Source organism: Takifugu rubripes, chromosome 7 (assembly GCF_901000725.2).
Source record: "Takifugu rubripes chromosome 7, fTakRub1.2, whole genome shotgun sequence".
NCBI classification, from domain to species: domain Eukaryota; kingdom Metazoa; phylum Chordata; class Actinopteri; order Tetraodontiformes; family Tetraodontidae; genus Takifugu; species Takifugu rubripes.
Genome location: NC_042291.1, coordinates 11,342,725 through 11,355,404, shown reverse-complemented (window position 1 = coordinate 11,355,404; position 12,680 = coordinate 11,342,725). Strand labels below are relative to the sequence as shown.

General features: G+C 41.6%; 1 protein-coding gene across 10 annotated transcripts in view; it reads left to right on the top strand.

Annotated features, from left to right (window-relative positions):
- The window catches only part of LOC101079892 (MTSS I-BAR domain containing 1), a 32,093-nt gene extending 20,014 nt beyond the window's left edge, over window positions 1–12,079 (top strand). The window contains exons 5-18 of one of the 10 annotated variants that reach the window (XM_029838316.1): window positions 16–107; window positions 212–286; window positions 406–468; window positions 1,270–1,281; window positions 4,155–4,312; window positions 4,431–4,538; window positions 4,723–4,820; window positions 6,110–6,239; window positions 7,352–7,462; window positions 7,805–8,047; window positions 8,144–8,347; window positions 8,498–8,657; window positions 8,744–9,001; window positions 9,121–12,079. In XM_029838316.1, coding sequence (XP_029694176.1) covers window positions 16–107; window positions 212–286; window positions 406–468; window positions 1,270–1,281; window positions 4,155–4,312; window positions 4,431–4,538; window positions 4,723–4,820; window positions 6,110–6,239; window positions 7,352–7,462; window positions 7,805–8,047; window positions 8,144–8,347; window positions 8,498–8,657; window positions 8,744–9,001; window positions 9,121–9,617 — 2,209 coding nt within the window. In that variant the 3' untranslated portion in view covers window positions 9,618–12,079. Of the gene's footprint in view, window positions 1–15; window positions 108–211; window positions 287–405; window positions 469–1,269; window positions 1,282–4,154; window positions 4,313–4,430; window positions 4,539–4,722; window positions 4,821–5,980; window positions 6,240–7,351; window positions 7,463–7,804; window positions 8,048–8,143; window positions 8,348–8,497; window positions 8,658–8,743; window positions 9,002–9,120 lie in introns of all 10 variants that reach the window. The other 9 variants (XM_029838313.1, XM_029838314.1, XM_011605476.2 and 6 more) reach the window with 9 other exon arrangements.
- The last annotated feature ends 601 nt before the right edge of the window (window positions 12,080–12,680 follow it).

Here is a 12,680-nt window from a genome sequence, read left to right as displayed (position 1 = left end):
AAACTTTTCCTACAGAACCTTCATGGAAGGACTGATCAATCCTCTGCAGGAACAGCTAGAGGAGTGGAAAAGAGGCGTCAATACTTTGGACAAAGACTACGCTAAAGGTAAGACAAATAATTATTTTTAAATCTTGCCCTTTCTGATTAGCTCATATATGTACCACGACACCAAGACATAGTATTTACGCACGTATTGTAATCTTTCACAGAGTTCAAAAAGGCCCGACAGGAAATAAAGAAGAAGTCCTCAGACACGCTGAAACTTCAGAAGAAGGCCAAAAAAGGTATTTATATCCCAAACCTGCAGAAATTCATAAGAGACCAGTTCGACTGGTGCATAGAAACAACAGGAGTGTTGCCATATGTACTAACTTATATTTGTTTTGCCCCTGTAACATTATAGACATCTTTAATGACCAGAAGTACCGTCTCCTGAAAGAAGTCAAAGATAACATATCTGCTTCAGGTTGTTGTCCTAGAATCGTTCAGTTTTAGGCAAATGAGTGATTTAAATTTTTAAAAAAAATCATGAGTTAATCACACAGAATCAAGTAAAAATGTTTTGATTTATGCATTTTTTACATTACTGTCAAATTCCAGGGAATGATCGTTGCAGCCGTCTAATTACTCAAACCGTTGTAAAAATTCTCTTTAAGCTTGAAGAAATATATCAACGTTGTGTTTGTGACATTTTTGCGAGACAGCAGGGACGTGTTTGTCCTTTCTGATGAGACTTGTGTGGATCTGGTTAGGCCAAACATTACCTTACTTGGTGTACTCCCACTGAGAGGGCAGCAGACTTTTCCATCTCCAGCTCTCTTGGCTCTGCTTCTACATACACATTCACCTACCTCAAGAAAAAAACACACACACACACAAAAAGGCACGAGGTGAAGGTGCTTCTACACTGTTTTGGTTTGTTGATATTTTCCCATTTTGAATTAGTACCTGGTTGACAGGTGTTTTTGAGAGAAGGTCATTAGTTCTTCTTCTTAAGCACTAAATCTAACTTGACACTGCAGCTCCTGATGATTCATGTTGCTCTAGTGGACAGGAGTTCACAGTATTCATGATCTACATACACAGAAATGTATATTTTCTGTGATTGTATCTGTAAAAGAACTGTGGTGCATCAGCACAGTCCTGCTGTTCTTTTCATGTCAACACTCATTTAGAGTTTAGTGCTGGCACTCTTTCAGTTAACTTGGATTTTTTTTCCCTCTCTCGCTGCCCAAACATGGTTCCCTCTTTTTATGCTGCACTGCAGCTGATAATATGGGTAAGTCAGTTTGTGGAGTAGAACCTCTGTCCACATTGTTGCATCTGCAATAATGTTTTACCCAAAACCCTGCTTGCACTGTGGAGAAGCCATCGTGTATTTGGCCACCTTCAAGTAAACAGCTGCTAAATATTTGCATGTTCAGTCTCTCTCCATATGTATGGCATTTGTTGTTTATTATTATTAGGAACTATTCTCACATTAAGATGTAAAGCTTGTGGTAAAAAGATGATGACAGTGCTGAGACACAGTATGGTCATTTTTAATGCACTGACAAATTTCTGTTCTACTCTCTCTCTCTCTCTCTCTCTCTCTCTCTCTCTCTCTCTCTCTCTCTCTCTCTCTCTCTCTCTCTGATTATGGCTGATTATGATACTGATGCCAATCTAATTTAATTTTGCTTGACAAACATCCATCCATCACGAATCAAATATAGCTTTTGTTTAAATGGCAAGAGTGTCACCAAATTGGCTCAAACTGAGTATTTAGTCGACCGCCGTCTTCACACTACCCACAGGAAAACAATTACCATGACAACTCCAGGCAAGAGGGCCATCTGTCTACTTGTTTGTTGATGTTTGATGTGTGTCCTGCAAGAGTGTTAATCTGACCTGAGACCCCAGTCTGGCTAAGAATCAGCCTGTGACCTCCACCTAAAGCAATCAGCGGTCATGTGAAAGCTGGAGCTCGTGCACACGTGTGACAACAGTTCGGCCCAGCTGAGTTAGGAAAAACAACACAGAAAGAGCGGTATGATTTCAAAAACGAAGCACAGTTCATCGGAAAGTAAAAAATGAACGTATGAGCTTAAACTGGAAATAGAGTAGACATCCATACTCATGCACACACAGTAACTGAAGTTAAGAGCTTCGTCACTTATCAGATCAATGCTATTATATTCTCACATGAGCTATAATTGTCTAAAAAAGGCTTGTGAATTATGTTTAAGGGTGGATGTGTTTAGAGTGTATTCAGCACTCCACGACCTCCAGTGAACCTCAGTGTTTGTCTTTGGTTCATGAGATAAAGGAAGCAGTAATCACGGCCCTGTCATTCACATAATTGCTCAAGCACAAATGTTAAAGTCATGGTGCAGACACTAGGAATGTGGACAAACTGAGGAAGGGCCCATAGGAGGAACAAGGTTGTAACATAACAGACACTAACAATCTCAGCTCACCACAACTTCACTGTTCACGCCCGAATATACAGTCCTCCTCGTTCCTCGTTCATTTGATTCCACAGAAAGATTATATCTCTCTAAAATAACCTAAGTGGACAGAAATGGCCACGCTGACAGGTTAGCTGGTAATATAAGACTGACCGGTTTACTACCAGTAAGAATTAACAAAGCGGCAAATTTTAATATTTGGCTATAAATCTCTCTCAGATGAATGACTTCAACTTGCATTAGCATCTTTCCGAAGCCACCGCAGTTATTTAGATTATGTTCTGCCAAGACTGTGAAGTAGTGGGAGAAAACCAGAATCCAGAATGTGCTTGGGTTTAATGTATGCCAGGCAGACACCACAGCATCCCCAGACTTTATATTTTGAAAGCGACTTCTCAACAATGAGATCAGTTACAGTTTTAAGTGTTTTTATTCGCCTTAAAACAGACTGAGAGAAAACAGCTGTGACGCTGAGCCTCGGAGCATTCATAGTGATTAGAAAGTGGAGTTTTTCTTAGGCAAGGTGCTTTAATTTATGCAACAAATGCTTTCATTTGTTTCTCTAGTGATCACATAACTTTGTCTCTAGCTAATAATTGCATTTAGAATGTAATTCCCAGTTTACAATTCTTTGGCAAACGGAACGAATAAAGGCTAATTTCCTCTGGAGAGAAGTAGATAAACAGTGTTTGACCCTGCAGTGGAAACCAGACTAATGACTGAAGCCTGTCTAGCCTGTCTGGCCGTCTAAAGCCCGTACAGTGTAACTGTATACGTCTCCTCTTATGATGACTTTGAATCTTTATGAGACTGAAAATACATACAGCATTTTGGATTTACCAGTCTTAGGACAATCTAGTTAATCATTGTAGCCACTGCGTAATACGCTCTGACACAGGGGGGCTTCTGTGTTTATGCTATTAAAGCAGCCTTCGCTCATACTCATGTAGCAGGTTTGTCTTTTAAACATTTTAGTTTACTGACGGAAAGAAGGCAGTAGAGTCCCATAGAATCAGCTGTATATGCTATAAATGATGAGCTGCCAGTGTGACAGACACTATAGAGGTTTAACCTTGCTGTGTTTAAGTCAGGCCTGTGTTCTTTATGTTGGTGTTTAAGTGTAGTTTGAGTGGATAGAGAGGTTTTTGAGGTTCTTCGTGTGTTATCTTGGGCAGTCGCCAGACTTACTGCCTCCCTAAAGAACTCAAGAGAACTTGAATCTTCTTCAGGCTACCTCCTTAGAGATACCCTGTACATTTGTCATTACTGGATAGACACAAGCGCACACGCTGTTTGACAGTGGGGCGATAGTCAAAACTTATTTTTGGCTATCTTGACACGATAAAGAGACATTTCCCAGGACAAGTACTACGTGATAGCCCTCTCACCACCTTTGACAAAGAGTCAGCAAACACTATCGTGACTCAAGTGGCCCTTTGTGCGAAGAAGATGGCTGAAAAATAAGACAATAGAGAGGATGTACACAGTCAAGGGAGGGTTTGAGCTGCCAGGTTAAATAAACAACAGAGCCGCAAGCAATGACACCTAATTTCCCTCATCACTGCTATAAATGATCATATTTATGTGCAGTTCATGCATGTTAAAGTGGGCCCACTATCCCGTCAGCATATGTGGTGAGGGGGTGAGACATGGTGTAGTCTTGTGTAAGTTGTTTAACATGTGTGTGTTCTCTTTCTTGAAGGTCGCGGTGATATCCAGCCCCAGCTGGACAGTGCCATGCAGGATGTCAGCGATAAGTTCATTCTGCTGGAAGAGACAGAGAAGCAAGCCCTCAGGAAGGCTCTTATAGAACACAGACAGAGAATCTGCTGCTTTGTAACCATGTTGCGGCCTGTCGTGGTGAGTAAAGCAGCCAAGAATGAAGAAATGCTTCCATATATTGCTGAGACTGCAATAAGGAAAGGTGATGATAGTGTTTTCACCCATATCACTTTTAAATTGTTCTTTTTTCTTTTAGGATGAGGAAATTTCTTTGTTGGGAGAGGTCACCCACCTCCAGGCAATCTCTGATGACCTTAAAGCGTTGACCTCTGACCCACACAAGCTTCCCCCTGCTAGCGAGCAGGTGAGGGAAAAAATACGGGATAAAGCAGGCTGTGGATATTAACAGGAAAATTTCTTTCACCTCAGCTTGTAACAATTTTTTTTTGTTGATTTCATAAAATTAACTCTAGGTTTTTTCCTTGCATTTCCTCATCAGAAGTGCAACTAAAAAGAGCTAAAAGTCTAAATTTTGCCCTCCCTCTCAGGTGATCTTAGATTTGAAGAGCTCAGATTATGGCTGGTCATATCAAACTCCGCCTTCATCCCCGAGCACCACCATGTCCAGGAAATCCAGCATGTGCAGGTATAATCCCAGAGTAAACAATGCTTCCAGCAAATAAAAATCTGCCTTACAAATGCGCGTATAGCTCTATAGCATTATATTAAATTTTAAAATAAATTCAACACGATAGCTCTGTTTCACGTTACATAATGTGGTTGTATGATAGGCATTACAGGTTTCTACATTTGCATCTATTTATTTTAATGGCGAAATCTGCCATTGCTAAACCAGATGAATACAAATATTAGCATAGTGGGAGTGAACAGTTTTGTTTTCTAGTGTACTGCTGCCATCTAGTGGCCACTTCTTGGTCGCTAATAAATTTACATTCCTAAAGAAATACAATTGTGGTGCTAAAATAAGCACGCGTCTATTAAATACTTGGATAAAAAGTGCTGTTCAGACCATATTTCCCATCCTCTGCCCTCCTGCTCCTGCCTTTGTGTCTTCCAATGATTTATTTCCAAAATGCTTTGGTGAAAAAAGGTGTTAATTTCAGGGTTTTGTGCTAGGACAATTTTCTCTTCTAAAATCAACTTGTGGGTGTGCCTCCTCTGATTAAATACTGATTTAATATTACTTGTAAACTGAAGATGTTAAAAGGATGCATATGTGTTTTATACCCATCCTTGTGTGTAACAGGTAGCTTTCTTGAGTCTTACATTGCCTGTTTTAACACATAAAATTAAGAAATTCACAAATTACTGTGTAGTTTGTGGAATTTCTTAACACTGATTCGTACATTATTTGATACATCTTGTATCATTCATTTTTCTTTTAATTTTTATATTTTCCTCTGATTATTACAGTGTTGCTTTTAGGTTTCAGTTCACACAGTCATAAGACCAAATGCTGTTTTGTATTTTGGTATTTTGTCTGTGTGAATAACCTCAACAGTCTCTGTCCAAGGCATAAAATCTTGTTATTTTCTGCCTGTAGTTATTGTTTTATGTTGGTTATGTTGTTGTTTTGATCGGATTGACCTCAGTTAATGCTTGCTGCATCTTGGCGTGCTGTGTTAATTGTTTCCCGCCCTGTCTCCTCCACACTCCCCCAATCCTCCCACTTCATGTTACCCATTCTTCTTCTTCTGTCCATATCTCGTTTGATTTCCTTCATACTGCCTGTCACTGTCATCTCCCTCCTTTGGTCATCTCCTCATTTCTCACCCCCTTTCACAGTAGTCTGAACAGCGTTAACAGTAGTGACTCCAGAGGATCCAGTGGCTCTCACTCTCATTCTCCTTCCTCCTCTTCCTCCTCTTCCTCACACCACCTCTTCAACCATCACAACCGACATCGGTACCGCAGCTCAGCGCTGCCCCAGCAGGCCCCGATCCGACTCTCCAGCATCTCCTCCCACGACTCAGGCTTCATGTCTTCATCGCATGACCAGTGGGCTTCATCTAAATCATCCTCACCCATGCAGACTGAAACAAAGGTAAGAGAAACCCCTCGGTCACTCACACTTAACCACATCTTTGGCACAAAAACGTGCATTGATGAAATAATACTATGAAACCACTCATGGGCTGTGATTTTTAAATGATTGTACTGGGAAAGAAAACCCTAAATCAGCAGTGCACACATACTATTTTCTCACACATCTTGACCACTGAGTGGCAGTTAGCTGGCAGGAGTAAGTGGATATGATCACAGTGAAGTCATTTCCCTACAATTATTTTAACATAAGTGCACAGGAAATGAGCCTGCCTCCTTCATAGCCAGAGCAAAAGAGGTCAGCCCCATCCTGCTTTTTAGGAGTCAACTGTTGCGACAATGTGGTTTGGGTAAACTAAAGGATTGAGCACATTGAGTTCTGCATTTATATTAAAAGTATCTCTGTAAAAGAGGCGTGTCCTCTTGTCGAATGGATTTTACAGATATTAATATTTTGCTTTTACCACCAGAGAAAGATTGCATCATTGTTTGTATGATTGTCCAGGATTTGTCATTTCTTTGGCTGCTAGGATGTCAAAATATTTTAATGTCCAAACACATCAGTGGTTGGAAGTTGTTGTTTTTTTGCTTATTTTACAACACATTGAAGGTGTTTTAGACACTCCACAAGGACCCGTTTACTGCACCATCCAATTCCTGGAGTTTCACAGATTTTCATCCACTTTCAGTATCTAACTCTAGAAAAATGTTCTGTAACTGATTCCAAACCCTAATCATCCTCTGGAAGGCAGCGCTCAGGCACAGACCTAATTCCCTGAAGGCAAGGGTTAAGAATGTTGCCGTTATTAAGAATAACAGAACAACCAGAGCTTTACCTACTTATCAATCATTTGTGGTAAAAGTCAGAAACACACATGTTGAGATGGTGCATCACTTTAACACAGCTTCACAACTGCTGATGGCCGTGCTGTTGATACTGGCGCTGCTCCAAGCGCCTTTTTTCCGCTGTAGCTTTTCACTAACCGCTGAGATCTGTGGAAAAGTCGCCACTGCGTTCTAACACATGACTTCTCTCTTTACCTGCTGACACGTCTGTCCTTCACCGTCTGCCGTCATCTCTCGGCCCGCCTGTCGCTGCACTTGCTTTCTCAGCCTAATCTCACTTCCAAGTCCTCTGAGGTGTCAGAGACTGGGCAACTGGGCGACTGCAGCTCCCTGTCCTCTATAGCTGCTTCTGCTGCACCCCAGCACGTTACGGACAAGGTGAAACACACTCGTCCACACCAAACTCACCCGTTCATTAATATGTGTGTGTGTGTGTGTGTGTGTATCTGCATTTCACACACCACTGCAGCTTTTACTAAACCTCAAAGCTGGCTGTACATCCCATTTTCATAGAAGTGATAAAGCAATGCATGCCTAGTCCTCAGGTTTTACATTATTTCTCCATGTTTCATCTGGGTTTTAGTTCTTTTTGCCATTACTTTCTGTTGATTTGATCGATTTGCTTTTGTGTTTATCATTTGAATAATTTCACCCATGTTTTTTTGCATTCTGTTATGTTTGTTTCGTTTGTCACGCCTCTTCCCTGGCGCACACATCCAGTTGTCCAATGGTTTCGACCACTACAGCCCTGAAAATTCTCCCTACCTGCATAGCAATGGTGGCAGTTTGGGCTCAGGCTCCAGCACCGCCTTCCCCTTCTTCCCTGTTGCATCTTCATCCTCCACCTCCTCATCCAGTCCTACCCGTTCATGGTCACGTCCTGCCTCAGCCTTGTTACCAGACTACCCTCCCTACTGTACTCTGGGCCCCATGATCCCTTCATCACGAGTCCCGAGCTGGAAGGTTTGTTCCCTCACCTGGGTCTTGACGATCATTTCCTCCCCCTCCTCTCGGTCGGCTGTGTGAACTTGATGGTTACTGACAATGTTTTCTTTGCAGGACTGGGCCAAGCCAGGGCCCTACGACCAACCTATGGTCAACACCCTGAGGAGGAAGAAGGACAAAGACCTGGCCACTGTACCTAACATGAATGGTAGCGTGAATGACAGCAGCCTCGCCATGACCTTGACACAAGCCCCCGCTGCACTGCAAACATCCATATCGGTGGAGGAAAGAAACAAAGCTCTGATTCCACCTGTAAAGGTCAGATCTTGCCGCCTCTGTCTGTGTCATTAAGGGTTTTAAATAATTTAAGTTAAAGGTCTCATTTGCATTTGTCAATCGTACCAACCTTGTGCTGAAAAGTGTTCAGACAGACTATAAAATAGTGTTGTTGTTGCATCACTGCTTCAGGGTGGTCATATTGAGCCCCATGAAGAACTCGCTTTGGCCTTATCCAGAGGCCTGGATTTAGACAATCAGAGGTCCAGCAGAGACTCGATCCAGTGTTCCAGTGGCTACAGTACACAGACAAACACGCCCTGCTGCTCTGAAGACACAATCCCATCTCAAGGTATGACGGAAGCTCGACCTTCACCATTGCCCTTCATTGTACACTTGGGTTAGAACATTCCTAAGACATTTTTGTTATTTCTTTAGTGTCAGACTATGACTATTTCTCCATGGCTGGAGATCAGGAGCCTGAACCTCAGCAGATGGACTTTGACAAGTCCTCCACAATCCCGAGAAACAGCGATATAAGTCACTCCTATCGACAGATGTTTCAGAGCAAGCGGCCGGCCTCCACAGCTGGTCTGCCCAGCACACAGGTTCCTTATTCCCCACAGGGGGCCTACTCCACAATGCCCTACCCTTCCACACCTCTCCACACAGGAGCTTATCCTCCGATGTCTGCAGGTACTCCAGGTTCTCATATACCTTGTTGTTACTCGTAATAATAAATTCATCACATGTGTAATAGTGGAATATGTGTTGGTCGTGTTTAGATTCATTGTTAAATCTTACGATCGTTGCAGCCTCCGTTCATGGCTTCCACTCTGGATCCAGCTCTGGATGCTATTCTTCAGGCCACGGGCCGGTTATCGTCACCCCCGGGGTTGCCACAATACGCCGCACGCCCTCCTCAAAGCCGTCTGCACGACGTTCCGCCTCAGTTGGGGGCACAGGCCCCATCCCAATCCGCACACCTGTCATCCCAGTGAAACCCCCCGTGGTGCCTGACCTGTCAGGAGGAATTAACGGGGGCAGGGCTGCAGAGCAGGCGGGAGGAGAGCGAGGACGAAACCCAGAGTCCCCGACGTTCGTGAGAGAGGGCGACGCTGACACACTGCCAATGATGTCCTGGAGCGGCCAGGCTACGACCAACCCACCCGGCGTGCCCTTGTCCAATCAGCAGCACTTTCAAAGCGAGGCAGGAGAAAGGTCAGAAGGTGACATGCTGGTGGCTATACGCAAGGGAGTGAAGCTCAAGAGGACTCTGACAAATGACCGCTCGGCCCCACGCATCGCATGATCACACGCCACAAGGAACAGAGAAGGCTGTAGGAATGAAGTTCATCCTTCAGCGCGCATGTAAACGAGGTCCAGGGAGGAGCACACGCTGCTTAGTTAAAGGAACGTTTGTCAAGTGTTTGTACATTTTGTAAAGTTCTCAGCTGGAGCCAGCTGAAAAAAGAATAGAAAATTGAATGTTTTGTGAAAGGAGGCTTAATACCATTAGATTGGACCTAAAATAAAGGAAATGCAGGTTTGTGAAATATCCTCTTATAGGTTAAAATTGTTCAAGTGAGTGTAAGGATAGATTTCCGTCCTGAATTAAAGGTTATGGGACTCAAGATTCAACATTCAAAAGTCACATGATCCATTCAGTGAAATAAATGTGTTTTACAGGCCTGTAAGAAGCATTTACTCCCAAAGGGTTAGAGAAGAAAGCTGCACATGCCTCCTATTAAACGTAAAGGAAAATACTGAATATTTTATGTGCATACAGGACATTTTTAAGGAGTGCATTGTACCACCGCGGGGATGACACAGCATTCCGGCTGCCACGTGGCTTTGAAAAAGAGCACAATATTTAAAGAACACAGGAAACGGCAACGGTGGCAGATGCAATAGCTGTTGTGGTCATCAATCACAGCGTTTGCCTCTGAGCTACTCATGGAGGAACTCTAAAGAAAGCACACACGTGCCAACTTTGGGATGAGCAGCCGGAGAAGCTTGGCAATCTGAGCGTCATGTTATTGGACACTACAAAGTGGATATGAGGGACTTTAAGTACTTATATAATGTGTAAATATTTTGCCAATTTTTTGGTGCTTCTCATGTCTCTTATTACCCTTCAGGATTCTGTATAATGACCATCTGCTTTTAGGTGAGACTCGGTTTTCTTATTTTCACTTTGTTGCCCTGTTTGATCCTCATTTAATCTGCTGCGGCTGTACACGGAGCTTTGTAGAACTTTGTAGAACTAATGAACAAGCTAGATGGTTTTGTAGCATTGAGAGTATTAGCCAAACATACTGCGATCCTGCTGCTCATCGATTGCTTATATTGTTAATACAAGTTGGAAGATGTGCCAACGCAGCACATTTAAATATATGACTAAACACGTTTATAGAAGCCCATTAACATGAAAACTCTACGTCTGAATATTGTCACATGTTATTTTTATTTTTTTAATTTTCTGTTTGTTGAAATGAACTTTGAAACGCATGTTGCATGCATGCTCATGTTTTTTTTTGGGGGGGGGGGGAGTATTTACATCACTCATCTCCATAAACTGGTGATTTTCTTTTTGTGAGTGCAGATTTAATCACCCTAAACTTTAGGTTATGGCATCAGAGTGCTTAAAACAGCACATAGTTCTGACCCTCTGATGCATTACAACACAGGCTTTGAGCAATTATGTGTCATTGGCACGTAAACATGGTTTTAATTTCTGTTTTAACACTGTCGCCATGCCTACTACGGGAAGTGTGGAGCTGTAAATGTCATGTAGCTGTAGCAGTTAGTCCTTAAACTCACACATTTTTGTAATTTATTTTCATTAATTTCATCTTTAAATGCCTTTTTTCAGCGTATCTCTATTTTTATACTTAAATGCAAGATATCAGATTAATAGAGTTACTGTTTATGTGTATACTGTCAGATGTTTTATTTCATCTGAAACGTTCTCGGCTGTCCTGCAACAATTCATTTTGTCCCTTATTTCACACAGACGTTTGCAGCCGAAATGCTGAAACAATTTTTAGTTTAACTAGCTTTTATCAGTATTATGAGTTTAGAGTTTTTGGGGACAAATTATTGTTCTCTGATGGGGAATTCAAATGTTTGTTCATTCACTGAGTTCAGTCAAATTTAACTGATTTAACTGAGTTCAGATTTTAGGAAAAGATCTACCATCTTTGCTGCCATGAAGCAAACTGTGCTCATCCGTCCATGTAATCTTGTTTTTATAAGAAAGAAAGCTGTAACAGATCATCTCTGCATCTAAATTCAACTGTGAAGATCTGCCCCAAACTGCTAGCATACAAAATATGTAGGAGTTGTTCATTTTATCTATGACAAAATGACCGCTTTAGTAACATTTTGGGAAATGCAGCTTTCAGTTCAAAATATTGCTATTTTTTTCTCCTTTTTGGCCATCCACTTATCTAAAACTTGTATTATATCCCTGTAATTTCCATATTTAAAGTGCTAGCATACATATAAATATATATAAATATTATATCAGAGTTGCCAAATGTCAGTATATCCTATGAATAAGAATTTTATAGTTTGTGAAGGTTTGAAAGTAATATTAACCTGGTCTCTAGTTTTAGTTTTAAGTTTATGTTCCTTCCAATGAGAGTTGACCTCTCTGTTGGTCCCTTTGTTCAGCAGCCTATGATGTGATATCAGGTCAGAAAGTTAAAGTTTGTTATTTTTGTGTAATGACAGCTTTAGCAATATAATAAAATGTAAATGTTTCCTTGAGTGTGACTTCTTTTTTTGCTTATGAACATCAACACCCGTTGCTGATACTGACCTCCCTGAAGAGATGTTTTTGCACATTTTGCATTAGAGTCCTTGTTCATTGGGGTTACTATATGATTATAAACTACTTATTCTGATCTAAAATGAGAACATAGATGGACTTTTTTAAATGACGTGATGAAAACATGCGTTGTTTGTAATTTGGACCACACGGGGGCGCTCTTTTCAGGGGGAAAAAGTCCCTCCTGCGGTAAAAGATAAAAGTTCACTTTAGAATTTAACACATTTTAATTTGTCTAGAATAGAATATACAAGAAAGACATTTTAAATCCAAACACCAAGCTTTTCGCCTCCTGCCTTGGCTGCGTGGACTCCATCTTAAAGATATGCCCAGATTCCACGTTGTGGAATAATTCCTTTTGGGCGTAACCTGCTCAAACCTGCGCACTGCCGCCGAGAATGTGGCGCTCACGCATCAACCTGTTTAAGTTACCTTCAAATATACATCATATTGTCTCATTTTAACACCACCGTTGGACATAAAGGTCTTATTACTGCATCCTTAAATAATATTAAGGATGCTACTTCATTATTAAAAATC